Source organism: Arvicanthis niloticus, chromosome 30, assembly GCF_011762505.2.
Source record: "Arvicanthis niloticus isolate mArvNil1 chromosome 30, mArvNil1.pat.X, whole genome shotgun sequence".
NCBI lineage: Eukaryota > Metazoa > Chordata > Mammalia > Rodentia > Muridae > Arvicanthis > Arvicanthis niloticus.
This window is the reverse complement of record NC_133438.1, coordinates 13,619,767-13,633,891: the sequence shown is the minus strand read 5'-3', so window position 1 is coordinate 13,633,891 and position 14,125 is coordinate 13,619,767. Positions and strand designations below refer to the sequence as shown.

General features: G+C 43.3%; 1 protein-coding gene across 1 annotated transcript; it reads right to left on the bottom strand.

The window, feature by feature from the left end:
- Nucleotides 1–1,860: 1,860 nt before the first annotated feature.
- Hey2 (hes related family bHLH transcription factor with YRPW motif 2) lies at nucleotides 1,861–13,107 on the bottom strand. The gene is made up of 5 exons (XM_076927923.1): nucleotides 12,888–13,107; nucleotides 10,882–10,960; nucleotides 10,677–10,760; nucleotides 7,656–7,737; nucleotides 1,861–3,965 (listed from the first exon to the last, which is right to left on the bottom strand). Exons 1-5 carry the CDS (start codon nucleotides 12,968–12,970, stop codon nucleotides 3,274–3,276), a joined length of 1,020 nt encoding a protein of 339 aa, XP_076784038.1. The 5' UTR covers nucleotides 12,971–13,107; the 3' UTR covers nucleotides 1,861–3,273.
- Between the last annotated feature and the right edge of the window lie 1,018 nt (nucleotides 13,108–14,125).

Here is a 14,125-nt window from a genome sequence, read left to right as displayed (position 1 = left end):
GCATTGCTTAGACCTCGGGAGAATCACAAAAGCAAGTCTAACACGCACCACTTTTCCAGAAGTGAAACAGCATAGTGTCACTGGGCAGCTAAAACATGGAAACAAAACACCCCTTGTATCTTTTGATCACCATGCTTATGAAGTCATTTAAAGGAAAGCTAACATAGTCTGCTCTTTGCATCATCAGCTGTTAATTCCAAAATTGTATTCATCATAGTAATTGTAATAGTATATTGGCTCAAACTCAAGATGCACGTTTTCCTTTTTATACTTAAAAGGTATTTTATAATCAATCTGTAAAGTTTATATTTAGAAGTCCATATTCTCTTTAAAAACGATCTTAAATCAACAGCAACTGATACTTAGACCTATGGGAACATGGAATTATGAAATCATAATCCTTTGGGATGATGCCTTTCCGATAATTACTCTTGAATTGAGGTAACTTGTGATAGGCACTCTGAATAAGTCACATAGATAAGAAAGACACGAACATCCTGAGAAGCCCTTAGAAACAGTGTTCATGGGAGTGTTCACGGAATTTTGTCTATTACCTTGCTTGTTCTTTGACTATTTGTGTTTATATTCTTGTTTGTTCCTTGACTATTTGCATCTATTGTATTGCTAGTTCCTCAACCTAGAACTGACCTGAATACTAATTCAAATTGAATTACCTGCACGTAATTCAAATGGTATAAAAGCAAAAAGGAGGACAGGGAATGGGATAGGGGTTTTCTAGGGAGGGGAAATGGGGAAAGGAGATGACATCTGAAATGTAAATAAAATAGCCAATAAAAAAGGAAAGACATGAACAAAGGCTTCCTTCAGGTTATAATCCCCATGTACATGTGAAATAGTGGGCACCATTCTAGGTAAGACTTGGGCTTTTAATATTTCGCTATTACTTTAAAATTCTCCCTAGCTCTTCATATAAAATAGGAAAGGGCATCTTTGTCAATGATCTCAGAAAGAACGATACCGCTCCTTCACTGCTGCCAGAAACATTTTCTTTATTCTCAGCATGTCATCACGCCTCTTCCTTTGAAAGTTACTATAATAGCTAGGGTATCAGTTCCTATACAGCACTCCAGACCTGCGGAGTACAGCTCAGTGATGCACACATACTCGCTGATGAGAAATGCAAAGCTATGTTTTAGCTGTGCACACGCACAGCTTTGAAGTTTGGAGAAAACTCCAATCTCTCCTTTCTTCCTTCAGTCCGACTAAAACGTCTTTGAGTTAACGTGGGGGACGGTTACATAAAACCCACGAACAAATCAACTCCTAAAAGTTCTTTCCTTTTCCCTGAAACAATTTTTAAAAGACGTACATCCTTTTTGTTTTGTACATCACCCTCAGGATGCATGTCCATGCCTATCATGTATCTATCAATGTCCCACAACTATGTTTAGTTTTTGAGCTACATAATATGACACATTCCAGCGCATTCTCTGTGTTCCACATTCTCTGATTTGGAAGCCTTTTTATACCTTTCCAAGAGCGAAAATTATGATTCTGATGCCGCTTGTTGAGAATGCAGCAAATTCTAGGCCAGCGTGGGCTATGAAGCGAAACCCTGGCTAAAATAAACAAGTAGATAAACAAACAAACAAGGAAGAAGCAACACAAAGTAGAGGAAAATGATCCCCTTTGCCTTTGCAATTCTTACCTGTTTTTTTTTTTTTTTTTTTTAATCCATAAGCTCCATAAAGTTTATTTTAAAGTAAGGTGTGAATTCCTAAGTTAAATGATTTTGAGACCCACGGCACAAAGCTATGGCTGAAAGAGTTAGTAAAATAAGACCTCACATGAAAGGCCGTGTCAGCTTGCCATTCTGAAAAGCAACTTATCCACATGAGATAGTCACAAAGGACATCATTTAATTAGTGACACATAGACTTTTGCATAGAAAAAAGTTACAAAGTAATACAGAGAAGACTAGGTACAGTAATTTTAAAAACATATTTATGAGTATAACTTTGCATAATGTTTAATATTCTCTTGCTTATTGCTTTCTCCACACAGCAGAGAAACGAAGTGCATAAGAATACATGCTGTGTCTTTATCTTTCAAATATAAAATCTCATGTGCTCAACTTCAACGTATTAAGAGATTATTTTGTCATTAAACAACATAAAAAAAAAATCAAAACCAAAACACCATTATGTAGCACGAATCTAGGCACGGACAAAAATAATTTATGTACACCTCATTTCATACATTCGTTGTGATTTGGGACCAAATGCAATTTTTAACTTGACCAAGGCATTTGCATCATGTAGCGTTTCCCTTCTGTATCTTCTCTCCTTATCTCGTTACCTCTAGAAATACAACACCCCCACCTCCAAACAGACAAGAACGGACATTACACATTGTCAGGAGAAAACCAAAGAAGTTAAATATATAAAAATAGTCCGAGTGAAATAAATTAATCCAAACTCTTGCAAACTGAAGAGTTTTCGAGTTGGTGTGAATGAGCCTCTGGTGGGCACACAGTAGGTAACTGCTTCTAGTGCACTGTATACCTGTAAGCTTACATAAAGAAGCACTGTGTTTTAAGCCAGGGCTCACCAGAGGTCTGGAAGCTTGAATTCAGAGAAGAAATGCTTGTTAAGGTGTGTGTGTGTGTTGGGGGGTGGGAGGGTTCTGGTAGAATTACTTATTTCAGTGCATTGTTCAATGTCACTGCGTGGCAAGTCTGTATAAAGAAAACAAAGATGAAACTAGGTCTTTCGACTTCATTTTCATTCACCTTTCTGATCAGTAAAACCTGCTGGTTTCCAAAGAACACTGTATCTGCAGCCCAACACATTGTCTGCGCCCTCCCTTTCTCTATCCAACAGCCAGACCCTTCTGATCGTGTGCTACATTACATTCTTTAATTCAGGCACTTAGAAAACACGGTGATTTTTTTTTTCTTCTTCTTCTTCTTCTCCCTTCTAGCATCAGGAGAACTCAGTTACAGAGTTTTTCTTTTCCAAGTCAGGAGTATTAATGCACCACTGGAGGGCGACATCGGTGTATTTTCCACAAAAGTTTAAATGGAGATAGGTGTGCTGCTCTCAAGTTGCTGATGTTAACTGCCAAGCTGCCTTAAATAAAGGAAAAAAAAATACTACATTTCCATTTGTGCGAAGTTTGCTTCTCAAATCACTTTATTGATGCTGTGTGGATCTGTACATATCTGTATGATTACCTTTAGGGTGCAGAGGTTTGAAGCTGATTCTGAAATGGTGGACATCAGTTACCATTGCAAAGAGATTCAAGAATAACTTAAAAGGCTCCAACTTCTGTCCCCCAGGGTCGGTAAGGTTTACTGTTTGTTCCACTGCTTGTCTGCTGAGGACTGGAGGCTGCCGACACTGACAAGGGTGGACTGATTGCTGTGGCAGCAGCAACCGCGGCTGCTGCCGCTGCATTGGACGGGAGCATGGGAAAGGCCCCAGCGAAGGACAGAGGGAAGCTGTGTGCAGCTGCGGTGGCCGCTGCAGCTGCGGCATGCACAGTGGCCGAAAGAGACAGGAGGGAGGTGGAGAGAGGTGGCACGCAGGGTGCAACGGTGCCCGTTGATGGCATCCGAAGAGCAGAATCTGCATGGGCAAACGTTGCTGTGAGGACGGCAGAGCCATGAGCAGGAGGCACTTCTGAAGCTGTGGACAGGCGACATGGGGTTGACTCCGATGTGTGGAGTCCATTTGGTTGGATCAGGGCTGTGGGGAGATGGTGGAAAGCCGCTGCCCAGTGGTGAGGGTGCAGGGGGTGATGGTGGTGGGCCATGGAGGATGTCATCACTGCCGCCTCCCGCTGAGAGGCACAGGTGCTGAGATGAGAGACAAGGCGCACACGCAATGGGTCCGATGGGTCAAGGCCTTCCACGGAGCTCAGGTACCTAGCCACTTCTGTCAAGCACTCCCGGAATCCAATGCTCATGAAGTCCGTGGCAAGAGCATGGGCGTCAAAGTAGCCTAATAAGATTGAGGAGAGAGTCAGAGGGGAGGGGCAAAAGAACGGAAAATGATATGGCTTTGAGAACAGCCACCCACTTAGGTCCCACTCTTGTGCTCTCTAGAGATGGGATGACTCTTTCTGAAAAAAGTCATTCTGAAAAAGTCCTGGAGTGGGAGAAGAGATGTCTTAGCTTTAGTATTGTGGTGTTGGGGGCCGACTTTTAGCAGAAAGCGGCTATCAGCTTTGCAGCCATCTTGAGCCATATACCCTGACATGAGACTTGGATTACAATAGCCTACAACAGCTGAGCACACTCCGATAATCTTGGTTTAGATGCCTTGAGATTAAAGGTGCGTGAGATTAAAGGTGCGTGACTTAAGAGTGTGATTTAGAAGTGTAGAGATCAGAGTTAGAGACAAGACCTAAGGGCATGATTAAAGGTGTAATTTAGAGGCATGGCTTAGAAGTGAGACATATAAAAGGCAGAGACAGAACAGACAGAATCAGACACATCAGACATTAGGGAGACACAGAAGAGAGAATCAGACACTTCAGAGAGTACAACTTGGAGTACAACTTGGAGTAGGAGTTAGGCATTAGGTAGCAGGCACTTGGGAGAGAACTCGGAAGAACTAGGTAGTAGGCATTAGGCACTTAGCACTTGGAACTTGGAGGCACTAGGGACTTGGAACTAGGGACTTGGAGAGAAGAAGCAAGACTGAAGAATAAACGGGATTGAATTACACTCTGTCTGGTCTCCATTCTTCACATTTGTCCTCACTCTCTCTCTCTTGCTGAACCCCGATCCGAGGACTGGAGCGGCAGCTTGGGCCACGACATTTTAGGCCGCCCAATGTGGGGTAGTTTAGGCCCCAACATTGTGGGATAATGACTTTCCTCAACAATATATATATATATATATATATATATATATATATATATATATATATGTATGTATGTATGTATATATTTGAAATAGAGAAAGTCTCAGGGAGTTGGGACCCAGGACCTGCACAGCTAAGTGTACACTCTGCCTCTGAGTACCTCTGTAATCCAAAATAGGTTTTTTTTTTTTTTTTTTTTCATCGAAAGCATTTACAATGTATCACTTTGTGCTTTGACAAAGCAAAATTTGTCTATTTCCTTTAGACTATTTCATACTTGAAGCATTATGAGAAACTGTTGTTATGTTTACTGAGTAATCTGCAAATGAGAAAAGGGTGTTTGGGGCAAATATAAACACCAGGACAGCGGAAATAGCACTAAGCTGAACAAGAGACTATCGTGAAGGGCTGAGTATCAGCAGTAAAACTGGTTTTTATCCCTAGACTCCAGAGCAGTCAGTAAGAAAGTCCCTGGGATTAAGAGAAAGGGCTGTCTCTCATGAGGACGCCTCCATGGAAGGACCCCACACGACAGTCTTTAAGTTCATGCCTTCACACTTGAGCTTCTGACTTCCTCAAAAGGAGGAGGGATTGATCACAGTCCAGAGACACTGAAAAAAAAATTAAGAATTTGGGTTTTTCCCTAGAAACTATTATAATCTTATGACAGACTGAAAGGAATCTATTAACTTATTTGAATTTCGTTGGTGCTTGTAAAGTAAGTGACATTTGAAGTTTGCTTGCTATATGGCTGGGTCTTGTTGCATCTTAAGGAATAGGAATTATGTAATTCCGGTTCTATTGTTGGAAGCAGAGGGAAATGACGAGCAGCTGTCTCATATAAGTGGGTCTTGAGCCAACAATAACACATGTCCATAACCACTTCCCTTGTACCAGTGCAGGTTTCTAGGTTTCAAGCAAATTAATTTATAGCCACCCGTGAGGAGTCTTTCGTCAATGTCTTATACTACAAAGGGTACAACTGTGGCCCAGAAAGGCTGAGTTGACTTAGCCCCAGTGACAGAGCTAATGACCTGGAGAACCCGAAGTCACTGTCATGCAAGTACCTTCGAGCCCATGTCCTCCCTCTGTACCAGAGGCAACTGGGATTCTGGGCATGTGAGCAAACCCTGGTGGCTCCTCTTGTTCAAGGCCTACACATTCTTCCTGGGATGGCCTCTCTAGGGACCTAGCCAGCAGTCAGGCTACTTATATGCCATATGGTTGGAAATAATCTGGGGTGAATTTAGGACGGCTCAAGCAGTCACGAATAAAAAGTAATACAAAACTCGCTATAAGGTGAGAGGACAACCTTACTCTTTAGAAGTACAACACATGCCAAATATTTGAGCCCTTGGCAGCAATTGTTTACCGCATGGCTATCGAGAGAAGTAGAGTAATCCATAGCCTTCCTTGACCACACCTAACTTTATTGCTCTCCTGGAATCCCAAGGTGGCAGGTTAGAGACAGTCACACTACTTAGGACCTGTGGAGCACATGCTGTTAGCTTAACCCTCGAAGAGCAGCAGGTTACTTCCAACTCAGGTCAAAGGTTGCAGCCAAGCTGGGTGGGATAACTGACTTCTAACATCTAACCATTGGCTTTACGTTACAAGAATATTTGCATCCTATACTGACTAGCCTTGGTTCAAGAGAGTTTCTATAGGACATTGCGGCCTAAGGTGGATTAGAGACGTCATGTACAGCAGTCTCTCCTCCTGCCACGAGTATGGCATGGTTTGGGTCAAGGCTGATGCTCTATTACCTATTTCAGATTAGTAAAATATATTACCTATTTCATATATTCAGATTAGTAATATATTACCTATTTCAGATTAGGAAAAGTGATTTGCCTTGAATTCCATGCCCTGCCCTGCCTTGCTCAGATCGAGGACCATAGACTGTGTAGAGGAAACCTATGTTTCACCTTGGAGGCCTTGAGCCTTCAGTCTCAAGCACTTACACCTTGAAGCTTTCATTGTTCAGTTGTGAACAAACCTGGCTGAGATGGATATCAAAGGCACCCTTGAAGAACCATAAAGCTAAGAGGGCGACCTGAGGTCAGACCGGAGTGGAAGCCAGACAATGTGTCTGAATGGGTACCATGACTCTCATGATTTCATCCCTTTTGTGTTTGTTCTTTTAGCGTGGGGGTCCTACTCCGACCTGACAATTCTTCTATGATTTACTCCTGTCCAGTACAGACGATATTCTACCACGGCATGTGGATATCTCCTCCTGTGAGTTCTTCCCAGGGAGAGCCTGCTCTGTTGATGTTTCTAGTAGACATTTCGTACCTGTATTTCGAATGTTGTGGTTGGTATGAAGTCAAGACAGGCCAAAATGGTCTGGGAACCAATGATTAAAAAAAAAAAAAATCATTCTAGAGTCATTTCCTTTAAATGGCTAAATTATCCAGGTCCCAGCCTGGGTTGGATGAAAGGGAGAGAGGAGAGCGGTGCACCCCCCAGCCTTGTTCATATTTCGATGTTTGTGTGTTTGCTTTGTTTTTCTGTACAGATTCCAGCATGAACTTCTCAAATCCCAAACAAACGTCCGAGCAGGCTTCTGTGAAGGAAGTTTTACTCCCACAGTATTAGGGAAGCAAACACAAGCCCCGGGGTCAAGTGCTTCTTTTGTTCCAGCAGTTCTTTCCCACGAGTTCAATCCTGCCATTTAGCAGTGATTTCCACAGCTTTAATCTGGGGCTGCCGATCTCAGCTTGTTAGAGGGCTGCTCAACTGTGACTTCCTTAGGATATTAGAGGGAAAGGAAGAAAAGAGAACGGTAGGAAGGGGGTGAAGAACAGTACCAGACCTTACCTTTACCCCCTGTTGCCTGAAGCATCTTCAAATGATCCACTGTCATTTGCAATATTTCAGCCTTCTCCAATTTGGCAGATCCCTTCAGAATCAAATAATAAAGTCTCATGAGTCCTACAGAAACTATCTTGGAATATTACATACTGAATTTAGTACTAGAGTTCCAATCTTGCCTCATTATAAAATTCTATGTTTAATTTCATCACAGGAAAAACTTGAAAAATTTTAATTGTATATATGCATATGTACGTGTGTCTATGTGTATATGTGTGAGAGTCTGTGTGTGAGTCTGTCTGGTTCTCTCTCTCTCTCTCTCTCTCTCTCTCTCTCTCTCTCTTTCTCTCTCTCTCTCTCTCTGTGTATACAGGCAGATACCTATGCAGGTCAGAGGCACCAGAACCTACTGGAGCTGGACTTAAAAGTGCTTGTGAGCCACCCAGTGTGAGTGCTTAGCCCAAATTTGTGTCCTTTAGAAGAGCAGTTCATTCTCTTAACCTTTGAGTCATCTGGGCAGACTCTGTATTCATTCTAAACTATATATATATTTCTCCCCAGCAATTACTACTCCATAGCTGATGGCATTAACTTGCAACTTCAAAAGACTAGAACAGGGCATCAAAGAAATGATTCATTAAATAGTAAGATCAATCATGTTCCTAAAATCATCCTACAAACACCATGCCAACTGCAAAGCTCTTGAACTTTGAACTTGGCCTTCATTAGTGACATATTTTCTTAAGGACCATCTCCTGTCATTACTATTGAAGTCTACAGCAGTTAAACAGTTGAATGTTAATCCTCGAGGATACGGATACAGTACTTTAACAAAGCATCAAAAGTAGAACGCGCAAATGTAGAAAAATCCCGGTAAGTCTTGAAGAGAACCAGGATAGGAAACAAACTAGGAAGGGACGTTCAAGGTCACCAGCAGGTGTCACTGTGAATCCTAGGATCACAAACACAAAGGCCTAATTTGCAGTTTACTTAAGGAGTTTACTTAAGGAGCACCTTCTGTGCCTAAGGATTTACCAATCATTCAACAACTATTCTTAAAATATTCCTGTGGCAAATGTGCAGCTTGGTCTCATGTGGGTTCCCTAACAAGTGGGGGTGGGGTGGGGGTGGGGGTGGGGGAGCTGTCTTGGTCTCTGTTCCCTGCCAATGGATCCCCTTCCCCTACCTGGACTGCCTGGTTGGGCCTCAGTTGGTGAGGGACTGATTAGTCCTGCAGGATTAGATGCCCAGGGATGGGGCTCTCTTTTACTGAGGAGAAGGGGAGGGGACAATGGGAGACTTTAAGGTGGGACTGAGAAGGGAGGAGGGAGGGGGCTGTGATCCGGATGTAAAGTGAATAAAAAAAAGTAAATTATTGGAAGAAAAAAAAAACTTACAAAACCCTACAAAAACCATAGTCCTGCAAATACATTTTCATTGTTCCCCCTTTAAAATAAAGTAACTATTGGAAACCCGCTGAAAGAAATGCCCCACTTATAGTGACTTGGGGCTTGCTGACTTCTAACTAACTTCTTAGAGAAGTTGAATAATTAAACCAATATGGTTTTTTTTTCTATACTGTTTTTTTTTTTTTTAAAATCATCAGCAAACAGTAAATAGCAGGCATGTCAGTTCTTCAGTGTCTCTATAGACTAGTCTCCTCTAATGTGGCAGGGCCAGCTCACTGGGGTTGGCAGCCAGACTCTGCAAATGGGAAAGCTTGTGTTTACAGTAACTAGCTGCCAAATGACTGAGGCTTGCTCTTAAGGCTTAAGTCAATATTTAAGGAAAGAGTCTAACAAACCAAGATTAAGGAAAAAGTTGACAGAGTGACTGCTTCTCAGTGTCACAATGTAGATATTTCAGTACTCAAAAACTAAAACAAACAAACAAACAAACAAACAAGCATAGGTTATTGCCATTTCATTTGCAACAAACTAATCCGAAGTGTAATTTATAGTACACGCAAGTTATCAAAGACAGCCTTGGCATATGAATTGCAGAGCTTATGTCTAGTTTTTCTCCATCTTAAATACATGAGACAACAGTAGCATAGCATGTCCTGTACGTCTCCTGGTTCACCATGTCCATGAGGATGTCTGAGTAGCTGCTGTGAATGTGGCCAACAGCGGCCCTGGATGGCCTCCAAAGGTTCTCTGTGGAGCTTGCTTTACAGAGTTTGCAGAATCACGAAGTAAACAAACCAACAAAAACGGCATAAACAACCAACTGATGTTTGCACCCAATTTGGAACACAACTGAAAACAGTTTCAGCACAGGAATGGCTACACACTTGGAGATACGCTCTTAGATCAGCCACAGAGGCAGAACAAGAGACAAAATTCAAAGCTACAAAGGAAAGCATGCTCGTTTTCTACTTTCCCAAATGGTAATCGTTTTTTAGTTTTTTTTTTTTTTTATGTAAAAGAATACCTGAACTTTGAAAAGCAATATTTATGACTAATTTGTTTTTTTTTTTTTACTAAACTTCCAAATTATATTTCAAATCAAACACTGTTCTATTAACCCAAGAATTAAAAATGAAAGTAGCTTGCTAAATAAATTGTATCAGTATAATTTAGGAAACCAAAATAGAAATCTTACTTCCTTAACTTTGATTTTTTTTTTTAAATAGTACTTTCAAAGTTTGAGGGAAAAATGATATTTCACATATAAAACTTTTTTTTTTCAAGAATACTATACATACATACATACAGCACAATTTTAAGCAAAATCCCTTCTGGCTTCATGGAAAGAACAGAGAAAGCAGGAACACTGTTCCCCTTAAGGGGAAAATAAGCTGAAGAATGGAAATGTTTTCAACTTCATGATGGATTATGTTTTTAATAGTTCTGCCACAACAAAGCATTTTATTGAAATAGCTGTTCTATGCCAGATCAGGGTGCACAGAGCACACACCATTATTTTAATGAGCTTCAAGAAGAATCCACATTCCCAGAAAGTCAGATGCTTTGAGCTGTTTTTTTTTGGGGGGGTGGGGTGGGGTGGGGTGGGGCGATAACTTACTTGTTTTTCAAAAGCTGTTGGCACTAGTCTTCTCAATTCAGACAAACTGTTATTTATTCGATCTCGACGCCTTTTTTCTATGATCTAGCCCAAAGAAAGCAAGACAAAAATCTAAGGGTACATACACAGAAAAATTATCCAAGTTAAGAGAATGGCAGCAGTGATACACATGCTTAATTACACAAGACAATGAGGGGTCACCTACCCCTCTCCTTTTCTTTCTTGCCATAATCTGAGAGGTGGTTGTCGGTGAATTTGACCTCATCACTGAGCTTGTACTGTGCCTGTGGAGGAGGAAGACTAGTCAGGTGCTGTATCACTGTCATAATCCCCCTTTCCCGCCCACGTCATGGCAGCCATTAATATTCTGATTGATTGCGCATTATATTATTTTTCTATCTGTTGATCTTTTTCATATCTATGCTATTTGGGGGGGGGTTATTTTAGTTTTGGGATAGTAATTATGTCTTTAAAATGTTAATGAGGCCTTGAGACAGCTTAGCAAGTTAAGGTAACTGGCCAGGAAGTTTGATCATCTGGCCTGAGTTTCATCCCTTGGAACCACAGGATGCATGGGGAAGAACCACTTGGACATCCACAAACAGAACTGACAGTGACGGTGGCATGCAGTTTGATGAGTAAGTAAACGTGAGTTTCAAAATGCTACTGTGTAATTTTGCTGCCAATTCAAGTGGCAAAATGAACCTGAACTTTTGAGTTCTCCAATGAAATAATGATAGCCAGTTAGGGTGAGAGGTCAGGGATTAGTGTGTCCGATTTCTCCTCATGTATTTCTTAAAGGTCAACCATCCGTCTGGATTGTCCTTCCTATTCCCTTCTGCCAGGCATACGGAATAATCATGAGCTTCATGTGTCAAATGTGCCTCTACATGCAACTTTAAAAATAAAACCAAATACTCGTACCATCCCAAAACCTCATATTCGGTAACCTAAAAAGAACAGATTTTAAGTTTTGCATATTGACCCTTTAAAAGAATATCCTAACCATATAATTGAATGGAAAGTCGAAATTTCGATTTGTAGTTTGCATGCTTTAATTTTGAAAATGAAACTGTGCCACCAGCCTTGAAACTAAGCTTACATCCGAAGAAGTTACAATCCATCCTGAGTTTATTAAAAGGCATTTTTATACTGCAAGGTTCAATCAACTGATTATTTGGTTATGTAGTTGGTCGTTTAATGTATAATCTCCTAGGACTTTTTGTCGCTTTGAAATTCGCAAGTACTATAGTTCTTTAGGGTCTTAAATTCTCCAGGTCCTGTTATATGTTCTCTTTCGTTTGTAGACGTTCTGTTACCACCTCATCATCTCACTTCTGGGTCTTAATTAGAAACCAACTGACTCCTCCTTCCTCGTCCCTTCTCTACAGATTTCACCCTTTCACGTGACAGCCTCCGGTTTCATTTTTTAAAAGAATACTTTAACAATGAGGGAGTTGGTAAACAGCCTCTCAAGCATCTTTTTTTTTTTTTTTTTTTTTTTGGTCTTGCTGTTTTCAGGCTTTGGTCTTTTCTACGTCTTAAAATAAGCCTGTGAAATAAATCCAGTTATCTATATGCGGGAAGGATTTCATTCTTTGAGTGACAGCTGCAAATAAATAATTACGCTGCTTCTGGGCATGCCAATTAAAAGCAATTATCATTTGACCCGCCTTGGCTCTAAAGTGCCTGGGTAATCTTGCTGTCACAGGAAACGGGAGGTCTGTCTCCTGTGATCCGAAGCTGGTCTTCTGGAGACTAAAGAACAAGCAGTTAAAGCAACGCTGCCTCATCCCCTCCTTACGTCTGTCACTCATGGGTGAGTCAGCCAGATTACCCTCTGTCAACCTGCGGAGCTCAGCCTGTTTAGCTTTAACTTCTCAAAAACTCAAGTCGCGATCCCACTTTCTCTTAAAACAGAAATCCAGTTGTTTTTCTTTTCTTGGAACTGTCCCTAAATACAGTTCCAGTATCGGGGGCGTCGCCCGGACGTGCCAGTACGCGTGCCCGGAGCTGACAGCCCGGGACCCTCCCTCGCCTTCTCCTGCACGCTCCTGTCCAGCTCCCTTCCTGTCGCGTCCCTCGCCTAGTGCGAACCCCATCTCTCGCCCCACCCCGACTCTAGCTCTATGAGCACCCACTTCCGGGGGACAACGATCTGCTGTCCACCCGGATAGCTCCCCGCACGCTATCTTGCTTTTCCGCGCTCACCCGGAGTAATTGTTCTCGCTCCCCACGTCAATGGTCTCGTCCAGGTCGCTTTCGGAGGTCGTCTCCTCACAAGGGCGCTTCATTGCGGCGAAGAAGAAGGAGCAGCTACGGACGCCGAGCCAGACGCACCGCGCTCCCCGCTGTCCTCCTCCCTCCCTCCCTGCCCGGCTTCTGCAGGCGCCGCTTCCTCGGCGGCGCGGTCGGCTCCTGGAGACTCTTTCCCACGCCGCAGCAAGAGCCGGGCTGGCCACGCCCCCCAGCGCGGGCGGGGCCCCTCCGCCTCTTCGCGTGCCCTCCCTGGCTACTCTCCAGGCCCCGCCTCCCTGGGACGGTGTGGCTTTCTATTGGCTGATACGGGGGGGGCGGACCCACGCTGGCCAATGGCCGCCGAAAGGCGTCGGCAGAGGCGTGGGAACGGGGCCGCACACCTGGGAGTCGGGAGTGGCGCGCTGGCGGTGACTTGCAGAGGCGGGAGCGGGCGCCGGCCGCGAGAGCACTCGGGGCGGGGGTGTCGGGCGCGGACTCCCGGGGTTTGGACCCTCCTGTGCAAGCCACAGTCTCTCCCGCCGAGTGTCTACCCTAGGTTTAAAGAATAACCGCTAGCGCGTGGCTGAGTGCGAGTGAGCGTGTGTGATGTCGGGGGTGGGAGTGGGGGGGTTCTAGGCTCGGCGACCCACCCCTCTGGGCTGTCCCTCCTCTGGACCCAAGCTACGGAGTGGCTGACTGGAGCGGTCAATTGACCCTCAGGGGATTTTGGAAAGCTTTAAGTCAAAGTTACTTTTTCCACCCTGCCAGCTCCGCCGCCTCTGGGTGGTGGACTGATAAAGGACGCCCATTTACGGGTCCAGGTGCCCAACCGCAGGAGGTTGGCCCGGTGCATTGTTGGATTTGCCACCTCTCGGCTACTTCTTTTGTGTCTCTGGCCACAGAAACCAGAGGGAAGAGAATAGACTGTCAGAGTAAATGGTAAGGCTTCCCTACTGATGGGAAGCGGGATTTTAGGACCCAAATTTGAGTCGGTTTTTCGAGTTCAAAGTTCTCGGACTTGGATTATCCAAATTAAATGTTCCCGTCATCCCTCCAATTTCTCAGGTGTGTGCAGCCACGGATTTAGCATCCGGGGGCGAGAAGATTCGTACTTACTTGTACACTGAATTTGTTTTGTAAAGTTTGCCCGGGTCGCTCATTCTTAGTGCACGGACAGCATGGGTTGTATACACTCTAGGTGTGTTTTCAGA

What these genes read in the sequence shown, in the direction of transcription:
- Hey2 (XM_076927923.1), bottom strand. Translation starts at nt 12,970, where the DNA reads ATGAAGCGCCCTTGTGAGGAGACGACCTCCGAAAGCGACCTGGACGAG. An exon ending in CAAGAAAGAAAAGGAGAGGG is followed by an intron (nt 10,761 to 10,881) that starts GTAGGTGACCCC and finishes TCTTTGGGCTAG; the next exon opens with ATCATAGAAAAAAGGCGTCG. An exon ending in CAACAGCTTTTGAAAAACAA is followed by an intron (nt 7,738 to 10,676) that starts GTAAGTTATCGC and finishes TTGATTCTGAAG; the next exon opens with GGATCTGCCAAATTGGAGAA.